This window comes from Vanellus vanellus (genome assembly GCF_965231255.1).
Source record: "Vanellus vanellus genome assembly, chromosome: 20".
In the NCBI taxonomy this organism is placed as follows: domain Eukaryota; kingdom Metazoa; phylum Chordata; class Aves; order Charadriiformes; family Charadriidae; genus Vanellus; species Vanellus vanellus.
The window spans coordinates 6,431,565-6,449,074 of NC_138925.1; the positions used below are offsets into that span (position 1 = coordinate 6,431,565).

General features: G+C 54.8%; 1 protein-coding gene across 2 annotated transcripts; it reads right to left on the reverse strand.

Annotated features, from left to right (window-relative positions):
• Positions 1–7,432: 7,432 nt before the first annotated feature.
• Positions 7,433–15,778, reverse strand: PERM1 (PPARGC1 and ESRR induced regulator, muscle 1). Of its 2 annotated transcripts, XM_082493429.1 has the most exons (4): positions 15,710–15,778; positions 13,073–15,118; positions 11,009–11,125; positions 7,433–9,178 (listed from the first exon to the last, which is right to left on the reverse strand). In XM_082493429.1, exons 2-4 carry the CDS (start codon positions 15,114–15,116, stop codon positions 9,099–9,101), a joined length of 2,241 nt encoding a protein of 746 aa, XP_082349555.1. In that variant the 5' UTR covers positions 15,117–15,118; positions 15,710–15,778; the 3' UTR covers positions 7,433–9,098. The 2 variants fall into 2 exon arrangements, with proteins under 2 accessions (XP_082349555.1, XP_082349554.1); XM_082493428.1 differs by lacking the exon at positions 15,710–15,778 and having other exon boundaries at positions 13,073–15,196.
• Between the last annotated feature and the right edge of the window lie 1,732 nt (positions 15,779–17,510).

A 17,510-nucleotide genomic window follows, 5' to 3' on the forward strand; every position in this document is an offset into this window, starting at 1 on the left:
GGGAACCCCTCCACAGCCAGGCACGGAAAAGCCCCCGGGCTCTTTTCTGGGGCGTATAAAGCAAAAGGCTCTGCGAAAGGCTGGTTCCCACGTCCTGGCAGGTCCGGAGTTCAAAATTCTCCCTTAAATCTGAGGATGGGGGTAAAGCACAAAAGCGACAGCCTCTGGGGACCCGGAGGAGCAGCGTGTGTGCCGCGCTAAGGAGCGCGCCCGGCGGCTGCTCCGGCTCCGGGAGCCCTGGCTAGGGAACAGCATTGCCCCCCTGGAAATAAAAGGAAGAACAAAAAGCTGGTCAGGCTCCCTCAGATAAAAGGGACTGGGTGTTCAGACAGAGCGGACACTCAAAGGCCAAAGAAAAGGGTTGGGTTGGTTCGGTTATTTTCATTTGTCCCAGAGCCCGGTCACTTTGAGGATCCGCTGATCCCTGAGAATAGCTGTTAAGCCAAACCTTACCCCGTTGGGCTCTGAAGTCTGCAAAGACGCACGAGACATGCCCCATCGTGGTGTATATAAGGTCGGTAGCAACAGCTGTGCTCGTAGGATTGTCTTCCTGCAAGATCAGACTTATCTGCCAGAGATGGGGAAAAAAAAAAATAATAATCCAGGTCTGGGCAGAATGGGATGTTCTTTCCACTTTATGCAAAAAAAAAAAGATTTTTCTGCCCGTGCTGGCTGCAAACCGTGGTGGTGACCTGCAATATTACGAGCCTGCCACCTTGGCAGATGGAAGCAAGAAATGCGCTGCCAGCAAATACACCAAGGTGCTTGTGTTTACCGAGGTCTTCCCTGGAAAGGACGGCCTGGAGTCCTCTTACGGGACCGTGTCCTTCCCTCCCATCCCTCTGCACGGTACCGGACTCGCGCTAAATGCTGCCCGTGAGTATCTAGGCAGGGAGGGAAGGGAGAAAATTCACTACAAGCCAAATTCACTACAGCCAGAACGCTCCAGTGATCAGAGCAATGCCAGTGTGGGCTGCGACCTCCCTCTTCCCCCCTCCCGAGCAGCAGCAAGACCAGGACACAAACAAGAGGGGACAGAGTCTCAGTGCTGTTGTTTTCCAGCCTCTTAGGCCAGATCCTTTAGCACATATAAGGTCAGCAGCAGATACAAATATTTTTACCTGAGGCTCTAAATTCTTAACCTTTGTTCCCCAAAGAGGCTGCAAACCAAACATATTTAGCAAAATCTCTATTTTCATTCTTTCACTGGTGCAAACAAAACAATCCAGGAGCTCTTTGTACTTGAATATCTACGTATTACATCGTACTTACATGTATTTTTTTTTTTTTTTCCGGAAGGTATCCAACAAAGTTTACATGCAAGGTTTGAGTGGATTATATGTATTTAACGTGTAAATGTGGCTGAGTTGAAGATCTATTTAATTTTCTAGCTGTGGATGACGTTCAGTACTGTAGAATGGGCAGCTGTCTGCACATTCATGTGTGTGTGGGTTTGGGTCTTCTTGCCGTTATTGTTTTGTTTCAGGTTTACTCTCATTTTGGGAAGATTTGTACCTAATAACTTAACCCCCAAAGGATCTATTTATTCAGAACAAAATTCCACTAGGGAACATCAGAAGCACGTAGTACGCTGGGCGGCAGCCGTGCTCATGGGCTCCTATGAACACGTTGACTTTGGAGCTGGTCACCTTGATGGTCTTAATTGGGTCTCAGCAGTGATATGTGCAATGTATCAAAAGGGAAATGCCCCTCCCCATTGCTGTAAAAGTTCCCTGGTGGATTTCTGTAAGACTGGACAATTGCAATACACGTTCTTCTGGAATACTTTTCTCCTCTCTCTTTCTTTGCCATCATCTGGTTTAATGGAGGCGAATTTTTGTCCGTCGCTGCTGTCCTTTCCAAAGCCCTTCCTCCCATGAGGACTTTGGGGCTCTGGGGCCAGGAGGATTTCCAGAGCGCTGGCGGTCCCTAGGTCAGGTCGGGCACTGGTAAACACCTAATCCTAGAGCAAAGTCTCCCCTGCCTTTGTCAGGCAACGGGGCCTGTTTTTAATGCCAAACCGCATCGGACATTGCTTCATCCCTGTGTCCTGGGGGTCTCGGAAAGGTGCTCCGTAAAAATCAGTGGGTGACTCCCAATGGCTCCGTGCCCTCGCGCCGCTGGGTATATCCGTGCCATGCTGTCCCTCGGGATGCTCTGTGCTGTCTGCTCTCCAGCCTGGGGGAAAACTGGGTGAACTGGGGTGGGATGCGCTGGCCGGCCCCAGCGCTGGGGTCGGGTACGGAGCTGAGCCCTCCCCGGCTGCAGCCTGGGGCAGGGTTGGGCTCTGCCTTTCCCCTTTTGCCGGTCTGACCTCGCTCCGTGGCAGCCGCTTTCTAACAAAGCCAGTTGGGAAGAGGAGCTGGCCGCGGCAGGGACTTGCTTGGCGAGGAAATATCGCCGTGAGGACTGCATCCAGATGCCCATAGGCCACTTTCTGTCCCTGCATCTGCTCTGGGCAGAAAACCGGGTGTCCTGGCTGCCTCTGCAGAGAGTAATCTCTGCAGTTCAGTGATGTCTTAGGGCTGGGAGCAGCAGGGCGGGCAGAGGGTTTGTCCTCCCAGGGACAACCACCCTGGCGGCTGCTGGAAGGCAACCACACTTGGGAAGACGGCAAGCGTTCGTGCTGCAGCCGGAGGTGCTCAAGGAACAGAATAACATCTCTCCCAAGCTGTGACGTGTTGGGTGGTGGCAGTGACACACGCGTGCACAGGGCCACCAGTCGCAAGGTGCAAGACCCTGGTTTCGAAACGCTGCAGTGACAACGACACAGCTTCTAAAGCAATTTTAAGCCCTGCTCCCAGAGTGGCAACTTCCCTCCCCGGCTCCATCTGGGCTAAATTTGTCACTCTTTCAAATGCTGCCCTTTCAGCGCGCAGGCTGCTCATTTCTCACGCTTCCAGCACGCCTTTGTGCGCAGCTGCCGTCGTCTGTTCGGCTCTTATTTCAGGTCCTGAACTCCCCATCTCTGTGTTCGTGCGTCTGTCCCCTGAGTTATTGCCTTGTTCCTGCAGTACTTCTGGGGCAGAGCGTAGCTACTTCCAGCTGCTGCCCGGTGCAGAACATAGCGTTTCGGGATGAAATGTGAGCGTGCCCTTAGCGAGTGGGCACCATCGGGGGCTTGCAGCGACGGAGAGAGGGGCTGTAGGTGTAAACAGGACGCAAGTGTCTCATCCCTGAATGCTGACGGCCAGTTGGCCGCTACGACCCTGCTGTTTCTTCACTGCTACCCTGTAGGAATTAAGGATTGTGATAACAAACTGCCACTGAGATGGTTACACAGCCCCGGCCGTACAAGCAGCTAAAGGAGTTTTACTCGCACCCTTTCCCAGCTGGGTTTACCTCCTCGAGAAGAAGCAGTTCTTCCCGCTCTCCCTTTATCTGTCCCTACTTTAGAAGGTTGTACAGCTTTTCTTGGCTGGTATAATTAATGCAGAGCAATTTATGTGTGTGTACAAGCCCTAAAAGGTTTCCAAACCAGCCCTCATAAGCATCAGCTCGGTTGGGACGTACATCCAAGCTCCTCAGCGCAGCCCGGTTTCCCTGGTGAGCCGTCGGCTTTGCTGGCCGATGGTTTTCCCCTGATGGTTTCCTATCCAGATGCTGACCCGGGCAGCTCCGTTACAGGTGGGAACAGGGCCGTGTTTGTTCACAGACACCTGCCTTGTGACCATGAAAACCCCCACTCTCTTGCTTTTGCTCTAACATATTTCTTAGCAGATTCAGGATTTAAAAACGGAGGGTTTACTTAAAGAGGCACTAGATGCCTCAGTGCAGGTTGCATTAAATTGGAAACTGTAGTACCTGTAAACCCACAAAATACCTCTCGTTTCCTGAAAAAAAAAAAGCATACTCATCCTTCACAGCCTGGCTGCAGCAGAAATATAGTCTGAACTGGGTCACCCGCAAACTGCAGTGCCGGCGCTCGGGAGCTGCCAGCAAGCCTGGACGCATCCCGCTGCCCGGCGCGGTCACAGCGTAGCCGCATCTTTATTCACAGAGGCAGATGAAAGGCATGAGATGACACTGGCTGCCAACAATTCACTCTCTGACAAATGATCTCGCCACCCCCTCCACTCCCTCCAAGTGCTAAAAGTCCTGAATCTGGTCGTGTCCATCCCGCCCCCCCCCCTCCTTCTGAAAATATGGCTGGAAAACCAGAGCAGTTATCGAAACACCGTGGGCTGCGGTATTTCTCTCTGATTTCCAAGCCACACGTTCAAACTTCTTTTTCCCAAAGAATAAACAGCAGGGAGGTGTTTTTAAAAATGTCTATTTTTAAGTAGAAACAGTGGAGCCTGTGCCCTGCGTATTTGGCTTCAGGAGTTTGGGGAAGAAGCCCCGTCACTGAAGGGGGCCAGGTCCCGCTCCTTCGCTGTGCGGGGACTTGGCGATCTTTTTATTGTATTTGCAAAGACACTTGAGGTTTGGGAATTCCTCGGGGAGCGTTTTGCAGGAACGTGTCTCTTCCTGTCGGCGGCTGCCTGAAACCGCGGCTGAGGTCAGGGAAGAACCTGCTGGGCGAACCCGCTGCCTGCTCCTGCTCGGAAAACCCAGCGCCAGCCTTGCAGAGCCCCGAGGAGCTGAAGATGGGCAGGATTTGCTCTGGTTCTGTGATGAGCAACTCCCTCACTGCCCTGTGGGTGGGGGAATCCACCAAAATATGTCACGCTCTCACATGGCGTACGAAAGCCGGATGAAATAGGGAAGGCAATTCTTGAAGGCGCACCTGCCTGACTTTTTCATCCGCTTGGCAAGACAAGGGGTCAGATGTGGGAGCTACGTGCAAGGCGAGGAAGTGGGGTTGGGATGGCACGGCTCCCGCCTCCGGCACTGACGCTCTCTTCGGTGAAGGGAAAACGGTCTCCCGGCAGCGAGGATGCACTGCAAAGGTCGTTTCTATTGTGGTGGCTGCTGCTATTGCAAAAGATGGTGAGTTCCTGGCTCCCCCCTCCGGGGTGAGATACAGGCAAGATGACCTCGCCATGGAGGGAGAGAGCTTAAAAGGTCGGAGAATAAACCAAGCATTAAAATTGCAGGCAAGTCCAGGCTGGTTTCCTTGAAGGACACGAGAGACGCTGCTGCTTGACTGAGCACAGTAGGCGCTCCCAGAGCTGATCTCTTGATACCAACAGGATCTTTCAATATTTCTTTTCGCTTCTGCAGTGGGCTGAAGCCATCTATCTTCTGAAATATTTATCTCATCCGCTTCTTCCAGTAGGGAACAAAAGGAGTGTGAAACGCACCTATAACCTGAGGGATCATCCGGCACCTTCGGTAACTTTTAGCAATGGAGGTGCCAAAACACATTTACGTCGCCAAGCCCAAGTTCTGAAGGGTCAGACACCAGTTATCACAGACGGGCAAAGGGCACTCGCTGGTAGAGGCGACGGGCACCTCGTGTTACCTACAGCATAACTGGACTCCCCTGGGAAGAAACTTAGCACAAGTTTTTGAGCACGAGGATAGAGGCATTGAGAGAGTGAGATATACCCTGCATCCCTCGGAGTGGGAAAACAGGCGCTCGGTGCCACCGTGCTTTTCCCAGCTCCAGCGGGTCGAGGAGGCTGCTTTTCCCACCCCAAGTGCCGTGTTTTGGCTGCGCGTGGCTCACCTATGGATCGGGGCACCAGGAGCGCAGAGGATTACCTACCGTTCTTGCAACATCTAGGTCTGATTCCTTTCTGGATTGTATCTGATATTACTACTTGCACCCAAAACAGCTTTCCTGCAGCCTGCTCTGTGCAGTTCAGGAAAACTGACGGTAGTCTCCAACTGTAGCCTGACTGTCCGCGAGCAGCTGAACGAGTTGACTTCCTGCAAGAAACCACGCACAGAGCCTTCAAGCAAGGGTGGCAGGACAGGACACACAAGTCTCTTCCCAGCAGTGATTTAGCAGCTAGACATTCACTGTGAAGTTCTCCAGCCCAGCCTCAACGGACTGATTCTATGATTCTATGATTCCTCACAAGGCGCCCAAGCAGTGAGTTGAACTGGCAGCACCCCCATCGCAGCAAACGTCTGCAGCTTTGGCTTGTGGGGAGCGGCTGAGAACAAAACCACTTCCCCAGGGAAGAGGAGGTCCCCAAAACAAAGGCATTGATTAGATCGGGCTGACATGGGTACACACAGACTCCCCACAGCCCAGCACAGAGCCCTGCCCCATCCAAACCTCCCCGGAGGGGCAAATGTCATCAAAAGCGTCTTCAACATTATGGTTTCTGGCCAGAAACCCTTCCAGTTCCAGTGAGATCTTCAGGCCAACTTTGTAGTCCCTGAGACACTGAGACAAACCAGAACAGCTCTCCCAACCACTTTACCCAGAATTAAATTCAGTGACAATCATTTATTAACTGCCAGCACTGCACCTGGGAGCACTGCACTGGGCTGGGAGGGAAACTCACTGTTCCTGCACCTGCAAAGTGAAGGGAAAACATTATTTCCTCCAGATTTGTGTGGCAAGGCTAGAAAACACAAACTCTGAAAAATTCAAACCAAGCAAGAAGTCAGCAGTGACCGTTCAGGATTTAGCCACGTCCTTTACCCTGGGGACTTCACTCTGCATGAAAAACTAGGCAGGAAGAGCCAGAGCCCCCTGAGACAGGAGCTGGCAGTCCCGGAGCCCCCTTTCCTTTCAGCAAACCTGTCTGCTGCCCTCCTCTGACCTTTTTCTGCTTTGCTCGGCCCCCTGTGACAGTCTCCCAGGAAAGCCCCGCATAATGAAATTGCCCGATTCCTCCAGCTGTTCCCCCATTACCCACCCGCCATGCCAAGGCTGCTGTGTTTCCACCTGCCGCTGAGAACACGGAGAGCGCTTAATGGATTATGGCTGGATAAACAGTAAAACTGAACATATGTGCACACTTCAGCCTCCCCCGTGCCTGCCGCGCTCCTGCTCAGCGGAGGGAGCGAGGTCTGCCGGGTGCATCTTTCGGGGCCCGAGGCTGCGGTGCAAGGCGTTCCTGCGTGTAGCTCAGACCGGAGAGCCTGGCTGCAATCGAGGGGTGCTGGGAAGCGATGAGGATCGATGGACCGAACCCGGGAGCCGCTGCTGTGCATTGACTCGTGCTCACTGATCTGTTCAAGGGGGCCCCAGCTGGCTGGAGGGCTGGTTAAGAGCAGGACTCCGTTCGAGTCCTGAGTGCTTCTGAGACAGGAGAGAGGACAGGGCTCTCTGGATCAGGCTGTTAGCGACATGCGACAGCCAGGATGTGTCTCGGAGGGGTAGGCATGGGGACTGAGCCAAGGAAGAGGAGAAGCAGCCCATCTCCCTGCGTACTCTGTCCTCCGGGGCTCCTCAGCCAGCACATCAACTCCTATATTTTTGTATCTATAGACACATAATGGATTGATTTCTCATTCTTTAAAACTCAGTGCTCATTCAACGGTTTCACACACAACCAATGTAGACACAGGAATGTACACAAACGTATTAAATGAAATAGACCTTTATTAGAAGCTTCCAGCATATTTTATCTGTTCTCCTCCTCCTCAAAACTCCTCTTACTGGATATACAGCTACTATAGTCCATATAGAGCCTGTACATCTCTCTCTCACTATTTACTGCTACGTATATCTCACTGTATAGTTGTACAGTGTGCTCTCTTATCAGCAATAATACATGGTCTTCAGTACAACCTTACACACATTAAAATTGCATGGCACTCTGCATTACAAGGAAAGAACTAAATCTCTTCTCTCTCTTTTCTTAAGACAAACATTGCCACAGACTGTTCCTGTAAAGCTCATAGGCAGATCCGCACAGGTATTCCGGGCAGATTTCCCCCAGTGCCTTTGTGGATCTGGTCCCTGAGTGCTTAACAACTCTCACATTCATGCTGTTATCAGACTTGGGAGTGAAGAAAAACCCTCATGAATAATGCCCCTGAGTGATCAGGAAGGCACTAGGGATGGAGAAGAACCTGAACCACTTCGTTTTCATTTTTCCCCCCACCTTCCATTGCAGGTCCCCTCTGGCCCCACAAGGTTACACCCGCAGCCACCGCACCTCCTCACCCGACATCTCCTCCCAGCCAACTTTACGTCCCTAGGATGGGAGGCAGCGGAGGGACCAAGTGATATATCTAGACCTTTCCTCCGGTGATTGTCAGAACCAAACAAGTACACATGCCTTTTCCTCCTCTCCAACATGCTCCTGTCCTCGTCAGGGCTCTTTCCTGAGGCCCCCCTGAGCTCAGCCCCTTTGCCCGCTGCCCCTGCAGCCCCTGTCCATCCTGCACAGCCTCCTGCAGGGCCCTTCCCAGCCGCCCCTTCCCTGGCTCTGCCTGCCTGACACCTGCCCATCCTCTGCCTACAGGAGTGAGACGTGTCCTTGCAGTGGGTGCTCCTCACCCGCAGGGACAGACGCCACATCCGCAGCTCTGGCTCAGCAGGGCCGAGGCGGCCACATGCAACAGAAACCCTATCTCTGCCTCCTGAACTGTTAGACCGAGCCATGACTTCTTGGAGTGAAATCCAAGAGGATGAGTCCTCCAGCCGTGAGCCAAACTGGTCATGGGAGACCTGGGCCTTGCCAAGCCAGCGGCCCCTCCATCACCCTTTAGCCCAGCGAGCCGTACGCAGCCAGCACACGCTTAGCAAAGCACCATGTTTGGACAGAGACAGCTCTTCCCCAAAGCTCTCTCCTCTCTTCCTTCCCAGATACTCCAGCCCTTTCATAGGAACGAAGCGCCTTCCTGATTTCTTTTGCTCTCTCCTCCCTCCACCACCTCAGTGCTGTCCTTTGCCACCAGGTGACTTCAGCAGGGAGGACGGACAAGCAGCGCCCTGGAACAGACACTGTGACTACTCCTAGGAGATAGCACAAGGATGCTAGAAGTGTGCAAAGAAAGAATAGAGCCAGCCCACGCCGGGCTCCTCTTCTGTCCAGTAGAGGTACAAACTGCCTACCGTATTGTAAATGACTGTCACCAGAAGGATCCTGCTTCCTGTGACATCCTGTATCCTTGAGGGATGGGTCCAGAGAAGTCTTGGTGCTGGGATCCAGGCTTCTCACACTGCCCAAGAACAAAGTCCCCAGTCTCTGCCTCCACTGTCCTCGCCTGTCCTCGGGAAGCACCTGTGGTGTGCGCTGAGCCTAGGTCCGGGGGTGTCCTTCTCTGACCTGCCTTCGGAAGTAGCGGATGGCAGAAAGCGTGCCAAAACTTGCCAGGAACACTGGAAAAGAGCCCAACACATTGCCAGGGTGAGTCTGGGTGCTTCTTCCAAACCTGAAGATCGTTTTCCAAACTTGAAGATCACAAGCTACTTGGCTCACTCTGGTCCATGGGTCCCAGGGGGGAGTCGCTCCCCTCCCTTTCTCAGACCCCTCCTGCCTTTGCTCTTCATCCCCACCACACTGTGCCTGTTCCCAGTGCGTTCAGTCCTGAGCTGGCCACAGCCTGGCCAACCACAGCTAGTCCTATAGTTTGGACACACGCATCACACCACCATTTGACAAGAAATAGCTGTTTTTAAGGGAAAGGCAACATAGACTTCACGCATGTGGTAGAGACAGCTGGTGGTTAGATATACAGGTTCCCGTGGAGAGCGAGTGGGTCTATACTTGGATGAGAAGGCCACAGTAGGAAATCTCACCAGGGCTTCAGAAGAGTCCCTTCATTTTCTACTTCTGTTTGGACCAAGATGCCAAGAAAAATACCATTTTGTGGGTTATCTTTGAATATTCTAATCCCAGCCAAAAGCAGAAACTACCCCAAACTCAGAATCAGAAAATGTAGAGATACAAAAAATAACTAATGGAGATTATACACAGAATCAAGCTCTTCTCTGTACTTTCGGCTAATGTTTTTAGCTTTGCTCATAAGAAAGGTCAAATTCCCCTGATCTGTGCCCAAACAAAACTGGGAACCCAAGCCACGCCTTTGGACTTCCCAGTTTAAATTCAGACTTGATTTTGATTTATGTCTTAGAGCCTGGGACGTAGACAGGGCAATTCACCTTGTTAGAACCTAAAATGCCAAAAGAGAATTGCTAGTCCAGGATGTCAAACTGCCTCTCGCCCCCCCTCCTCGCTGGGTGCTTACGGCACACTGGGTTATGCGATCCTGAGGGCACGAGGCCCATATCTCGCTTTTCGCACCCTCTCTGAGGCCACGTCTACCATCTCGTACTAAGAAGGCAAGGAGGAGCAGGCCAAAAGCTCCTTGTGATGATTGCACTGAGCAACTTTAGCTAATGAGCTATTCTCAGCCCTGGGGTGTCAGCTTCCTGCGTGACCTTAGTGGGGAACATTCCTCCCCCGGACAAGCAGCAGGAAGACCTGGCCCCCGGCGTCTTGCCCCATGGCGGGGGCTCTCTGGTGCCCATGGACTGGACCCCACAGGAGGGACTGATGCACTCAGTGTCCCGTGTCCTGCTCATCCAGCGACCCGCACCCCTTGAGTCACGGCTCAGCTCGTTCGTGCTGCCCGAGCTTCCTCTCTCCCCACCAGTTTATTCAATTGCTGCGGTTGGAGAGGAGAGGAACTGACAGAGCTCCGTTTGCTTGCAGGAGTCGGTCCACCACGATAATACTTCAGCTAAGCTGTGTTTAGAAAAAAAGATTATACCTTTACAGCACGTTAGAAAAATGTGTGCATTTGTTCCAGCTGAAATGAAAGAGTATAAACCTGCATACTGGAGGTCCCGATTCAGCTCCTTGCCAGCAGGGATCCTAAAGAAGCCTCTTTTCCCCTGACATACGGGTACTGGTCCCTGTCACAGCGGGGCCAAAACTAGGAATACAGACTTCTCTTACGGCTTGGTTTGAGTCAGCAGTCACTTTGTGTGGGGAAAGGACAACGTAAGTGAGTAGGAAGCAAGTCTGCCATTTCTATAGCAGAGAGAAGGTATTAGAAAGTCATGTGACACTTTGGAAAAGCAGGAAAATGACTGCATTTTCCCACAGGCACCATTAGGTGTGTTAGCATCCTCGCATTCCTCCCCACCACGTCTTCCACGAGGTCTTTCCCACCCCTCTCCCGCCAGGCTGGGCACCATACATACTGGTCTTCCAGGCATCTGGAGCCTGCAGGTCGGAGGTCTTCACTGCCCAGGATGCAAAGGCACAGAAGACGAGGCACATGTCTTTGTGGGTCAGCGCCAGCGGAGCCTCGGGCCCCCCTGCGAGAAGAAGAACATGAGGCTTGGGGTTTTACGATGACTCCTCTGCCACAGATGGCTCCAGTCCCTCTGGGGCAGAGAGTCCCTTGCACTCCCAGAGAAATACATTTGTCACACATTTTCCCTCCCAGAAGACCTTTTTTCACTGTTGGTCAAGTCAAACATGTCTATTTAGGTCTCAGGTACATTTCCTAAGGAGAGGGGCACATTTTTCACCCCTCACAGTTTTACACTTTATTAAGAACCTGAGGCAAATCTTTGTCGATGCCACCCATGGGCCTGGGAGGCTCAGCCAGCGGACACACCACCTGCAGGACCTCTGGCTGCCTCACCACCTCCCTGCGTATCTTCCCAGCGCATCCCTCGGTGGTGGCTGGAAGCGGGTCTGGGGAGTAGATTTAGGAGAGAGCAATTCCTGGGCTGGCTGCTGATGCGCTGGGGCTGCAGGCAGGTCCCTCTGGGCAAGGTCCCCTTCCTGCAAGACAATGCCCCGAGATGCACGTAGGTCTAGGACAACACATATGTCCCTGAGGAGCATCAGCATTCAGCATCTCTCCATGGATCCCACCTCAATCCCACCACCTTCTACGTCCAGGGAGGGAGACAGCCCGGAGTGCTCTGCATTTCCTTCTCTGCTGGAGTTCGAGTCTGGCATAACTTGAAGACGTGTTGCAAGAGTAGGTTATTTTTGCTCCTATGTTTATTTGATCAGGCTTTTAATTAAAGCTGGCTTATTAATTAGCTACGACCATGGCAAACAGACTGGAAGCTCTATTTTGAGGTACCCTTTGGGATGACTCATTCATTGTTTGGTTTTATTATTAACTGTGAGGCACTGTGGCTGTAAGCATCATATACGCTTTAAGATAAATATGCTGGCTGTCCTAGTGGGTCGGACTTGCTCTCCCTTTATTCCTGTTTGTCTTGCCTGCCTCTGTAACAGTCAATATTCAGGTAACCTCTGAGGTCTCTGGAGGGTGTTTTTCAAATTAATGTGTGTTTTACAGTCCCTCTCACCTCTTTCAGCTGGAAGCCTTGGACGTGTTCCACTCTGTGCACACCTTTTCCCCCACCAATATTAGATCGATCAGCAGCCCAACCTCAACAGGGCAGGAGCTCAGCAGCCATTGCCTCATCTCAGGGGTGCGAGTTCTTTGGTACAGAAGGATTTTGCTGCTCTGCCTCCCATTCCCTCATCAGAAATACAGGTATGTGGTTCTGCGGGCAGTTGGGTGGCACTGGGGTGGGGGATCCCTATCTCTACCAGACCTTGCAGTAACACCAGCCATGTTTAATTCAGCTATCCGCTTCAGTAAGTTTTTCTTGGCCAGAGTGCAAAAGAATAGATTAGATCTACAGTGAGTTATAACCATTCAGGGCGACAACTCAAAGAGCTGGGACAGGGTCTTCAGGCCAGACTGGGTTTCAGCCTCTTGCACGCATGCTGCCGTGACCACCTCTGCCCCAGGACCGGAGTTTGTGGGGAGCAAAGCAAGTTATACACGGAATATACCCGGATTCCCTGTCCATGCATCCCGCAGCACTGGGAGCCAGCCCGCGGGGCCTGGCCAGCGGCTCTCGCTTGGCATAGGTACAGCGTGAGCATCGCACGAGAGAGCCAATGCGACACTGCACATCACGGCCGTGGCTTTAGCCACGCTTCCCCTGCTAAAGCCCAGGGCTGCTCTGCAGCAAGGTTCACGTGCCAGGAGCGTGATTTCAGACCAGCTACACCTGGCGGAGCCCACCAAAATGCCACCCATCTGTACGGTGGCACTAATGCCGCCACGGCTGGAGCGGAGATGGCTGCAGCAGGGCCAGAGCTGGCTGCCAGCCTTCCCGAGGGGCGGTGGGAGCAGGGGAGACCACGCAAGGCAGAGGCACATCTCTACATGCAGCGGCGAGCCGGGGCGGCCGGGCAGCGGGCAGGGGGTAACAGTGCTTTACCTGTCAGTGCAAGGGCCATGTCCAAACTTTCTGGCCGCGCCTGGCCTCTTGCCAGCGGGACGAGGGAAAGCTTCTCTCCCGATCCTCTCCGCAGGAGATCCTGGGGTGCTGGGGCTTGGCCTCTGACGAGATGCATTGGCCTTCGCAGGAGGGACTTCAAAGCCCCCACAGCTTTCTTCACCTCAGAGGCTGGAGCGATTGAGAAAATCCCTCTCCAGCCCGCCCTGTTCCCAGGCCCATCTGGAAAGAAGTGTTCGTACACCTCCGGGACCGAGATAACCAGGGAGTCTTTGACTGGAGACGAGTCAGGATCCTCATTTTGCAGCTGAGCGTGGTCCAAGCTGCTGAATTTCTTTCGCTTCCTGTCTTTACCCTTGACTTTTTTCCTGTTTCCTTCTGGTTCATTGAAAAAATAATCATACAGTTCAGGCAAGGATATTTCCCTTTCCAAGGGTGTTTTCTCCCCCTCCACTGAGTTCCCCATTCCTTCTTCTTCCCCTTGGGAGTCACAGAACAAATATTCGTACATCTCAGGCCAAGTCACGTCCAGGGTGTTTGCTCTTGAAGAGGTCCCGGCTGCAAAGCAAGGGGGACCCAGCTCTGCGGGGGTCTCAGCTGCGGGCTCCCCATGGGCTCCCTCAGCAGCATCTCCTCCAAAAGCCGCCACGCTCTTGGGATGGAGAGGTTTCTCTGGCACCTCCTGGCATGCCTCTCCCAGAGGAGCCGCAGCTCCGCTGGCAGAGATCACCGGCACATTGTCACGTACGCCTAAGCCACCGGCCTGCCCTGGCTTTGAATGTTTGGTGGCTTTCACCTTCCCCAGGGACTGTGCCCCCGGCTCCTTCACCTTCTGCTTGGGGGTAGTGCTCACGGCTGGATCGCCCTCCTCCGTGCTAGGGCTGGGCACCGGCCGCTTGCTCTCCCCTGCCTCCTCGCTCCCCAGCTTCACAAGAGCTGGCTTGGCTGCCTTCTCCTTCCCTTTGCTCTTTCGTGAGGACAGTGGTGAGCTCAAAGGTGCCTTTGCGGGTACACCAGTCCCCTGTGCTGCAGCGCCCACAGGCTCCCTGTCCCCCTGGGCAGCCTCGACGGCGCTGGCTCCGCGTTGCTTGCGGCTCTTTCTCGGCTGTCCCGGCACCTTGGGCCTCACAACGTCCGGGGAGCCGGCTGGAGAGCTGGGCTCAGCACTCACTCTCTCCCCACTCGCCTCCTCCCGCGCCGGGGAAACGGGTGTTTTGGGCGCAGGTTCCAGGGCTGGGCTCGGGGGGTGGTCACGCGGGGGTCCCCGTAACCCGGGCTCCGAGCGGGAAGCGCTGCTAGGGCTTTTCCTCGCCGAACCCTCTGGGGAGGTAGCCAGCGCCGTTGAGCTGCCCTGCACCGGAGACCCTGGCTGTGCTGCTCTTGGGCTGCCCTGGGGTTCTCCCACTCCTGCGTCCCCTCCTTGCTCAGGGGCACTTGTTCCAGCTGGGTGGCCCAGAGACTCCATGGCCCGATTGCCGCTGGCTGCTCCTTTCTCCAATGCCGGTGCCGTCTGCGGTGCTGCCGCTTCGCATGCTGTGTCCTGCCCTGGGCTGCTCTCGGCTGTGCCACCAGTGGGGCCGGCAAGGGTGGCTGCGGGGGGACAGGCGGGCTGCCTCCCCTGCACGCTGGGCATTGGAGCGAATGAAGGGCAGCCGGGCTTGTCGCTCTCGCACAGAAACCTGCCGACCGAGCCCAGGTCCGCTTCGTCCTCGCTGCCCGAGAGAAGCTCCGGCAGGGCGAGATGCCCGCCGGCGGGCCAGCGCAAGGAGGCGTCTCCGGGCACCCCACGTGGGGCAGAGCTTCCCGTGCCAGGCCCTGGCCTGCCGCCCACCTTCGCTGCGATCTGCCCGTTTGTGCTGGCGCGGCAGTCCCTCCCCGGCACGCCGTCCCCTTGTTCAATGTCACTGAGACACTGCTCCTCGGCTGTGGCCAGGGCGGCCGGCGCTAGATTGCATTCCTCCGACGCCAAGAAGAACTCAGCCCAGTCCCTGTCGTTCAGCTGGATGCTGTACTCGAAGTTATCCATGCCTGCAGCAGCAAAGCAAGAGGGGGGGACCGGAGAGATCAGGGCATGAGAAGGAGGTACCAGCATCAGCAGACATAGAATCCCCCTACCCCTTTCCCCCCAGGTTCCTGCCCTGCATCCCTGACACCCGCATTCACTCATCCTCGCTCGTTTCCAGCTGAAACCAGTGGGAGGCAAGGGCAGCTCCTGGCAGGCTCAGCAGGACAGGTATGGCTGTGCTGGACCATAACGCAGGCAGCAGTGAGAGAGACTACTACTACCCCCCTCAGGTCCCTTCTGCCTCTGCTCCCCGAGCACAGCACCACCAGCGGGTTTGGGATTCTCTCCACAGCAGCACAGCAGCATCGCACCTCACATACCCCTTTCCTACTCCCTTTGCCTACAGCCCATTTAAAAAAAGTGGTGGATTTACACTCTCGAGCTGCTGCCACTGCCACGCATGAAGCACAGTCCAAACAAGGACATTTCAGCAAGCCACGGCAGCCCCTTCCATACCCGTGGCTCTGGGGAGGGAGATGCGACAGAGCCCAAAACCAGCAGGGGGGATCCAGAGGTAGGAGAAGAAGCAGAGAGATCACAAAGCTGCATCCTACCTGTACCACAATCTAAGCCGGTGATGGAGCCATTCAAAGAGCCACGCAGGAAAATCCTCCCAGCACAACATGATGCTGTACCCTTGACGGGGGCAGAGAGCTGGGCTCCAGCACAGATCCATTCAAGGGCTAAAAATAGACACCACCCCCCCTCTGTCCCCAGTGTGTCACTTGAGATCCGAGTGTGATGGGTTCAGAGAGGGCAGGCCCATATATAGAAGCTGGTTGGGAAGATGCGAGGGTGCCAGCCAATGCATTTCTGTCCCACAGGCTCTAGGGTCTCTGGGACCACTCCTGATGCCCACTGCTCGCTTCTGCCCTCTGCCTGGGGCCGCTCTGTGGGACAGCCAGCAGAGAAGGGGCCCAGGCCACAGAGTTCCCAGCCTTTAGCACAAGCCCAAGCGTGACATCTGGATGGCAATGACTGCTCTTTTTTCAACACACCCACCTCTTTGCCTCAGTCTGGAGGTTACCCATTTCTAGGGTAATAAAAACATGCCCCAGGGGCGTCGTTCTCCTGTTGATAGCACTCCTAGAGTGCTTATGGGCCAGCCTGCTGCAGATTTACATCAAAAGATCACAGCCAGCATCACAGTCTTGTGACAAACTTGTGCATGGTGCCTGGCAGCCATCCCATGCCGCCCAGGAACGTCTGGTGCAGGTGGCAGAGGGAGCCTTGGGTTGGAGATTCTGGGTGAGCCTGGCACAAGGGAATTACAGGGGAAGCGACTGGCCAAGGTTGGCCTGGCGGGTCAGCAACCAGAGCCAGAAATAGCCCTCAGCTCCTGCGAGTCCCGGAGCCTGCCTCCCACTGCATGTCCCAGGGGCCAGAAATAGATGCCCTGAAGTAGCTGCCCGTGACCGTGAGCCCGAGGCCCTGCTGCCCCGAGGGAATCCAGTCCTGCCCCAAGGCTCTGGCCAACCCTTGGGTCACCACGCTGCTGTAGAACCCAAACTGGAGATGGCCAGCTGTGTAGATGCTGCGGGAGCCAAGAGGCACCCCAGTCCCGCCGAGGACCCCCGAGATGGATGCAGAGCACGCACGGTGTGTGCTCTGCATCCATCTCGGGGGTCCTCGGTGGGACTGGGGTGCCCACCATGCCACACTGCGTGCTCCAGCGAGCCAGGCACTAGCACCCAGCTCCTGCCCCACAGGTTGGAGGCCACCCAGGCCCCCTGCCCTGCCCTGCCAGCACCCGCCATCCTGCGGGAAGGAAGCTCCCCGTCGTGGCTGCCTTCACGCACTGCACTGCCAGGGAGCGAGCCAGAAGCGTGCAGCCCACCGGCAGCTGGAGCTGAAGCGCACAGCTCCACGCTGCTGGGGTAAATATTGACCAGGACACGCTTCCTTTCTCCATGCTCTGGGCTGACGCATGCAGGGAGCTTGTCGAGCTGAGAAAATATGGAAGGAAAGAGGTCTGCTGTCTTCCCGTCCTATCTTGTTTCTGATCTGGCTACACCCTTCTCCCTCTCCCCCTCACACGCGCTCACAGACGCAGAAGGGAAACCAACTGGCTTCCTTTTCTTGGCTGCAGTTGACTTCCTTCCCTTTGAGTCCAGCAGCCGGGGTTAGTCAGAGAAACCTTTAAACTCTGCCTCGCAAACCGCAGCAGAGCACATAAAAGAGACAGAGGCAGCGAGACGGAACTGGAAGCCAGCAGCGGGCTGGCGGCCCGCGTTATCAGTGTCACATTTAAAACCAACGCTGGAGCAGCCACACACCAAACCCAACAGGAACTGCACACACCCCACCACGCGTCCCACCCTGGCCTCAGAGAAACAAACAAGTCTCGGCGCAGGA

What these genes read in the sequence shown, in the direction of transcription:
- PERM1 (XM_082493428.1), bottom strand. Translation starts at nt 15,182, where the DNA reads ATGCTGGTACCTCCTTCTCATGCCCTGATCTCTCCGGTCCCCCCCTCT. An exon ending in CATGGCCCTTGCACTGACAG is followed by an intron (nt 11,126 to 13,072) that starts GTAAAGCACTGT and finishes TTCTTCTCGCAG; the next exon opens with GGGGGCCCGAGGCTCCGCTG. An exon ending in TCCAGATGCCTGGAAGACCA is followed by an intron (nt 9,179 to 11,008) that starts GTATGTATGGTG and finishes GCTCTTTTCCAG; the next exon opens with TGTTCCTGGCAAGTTTTGGC.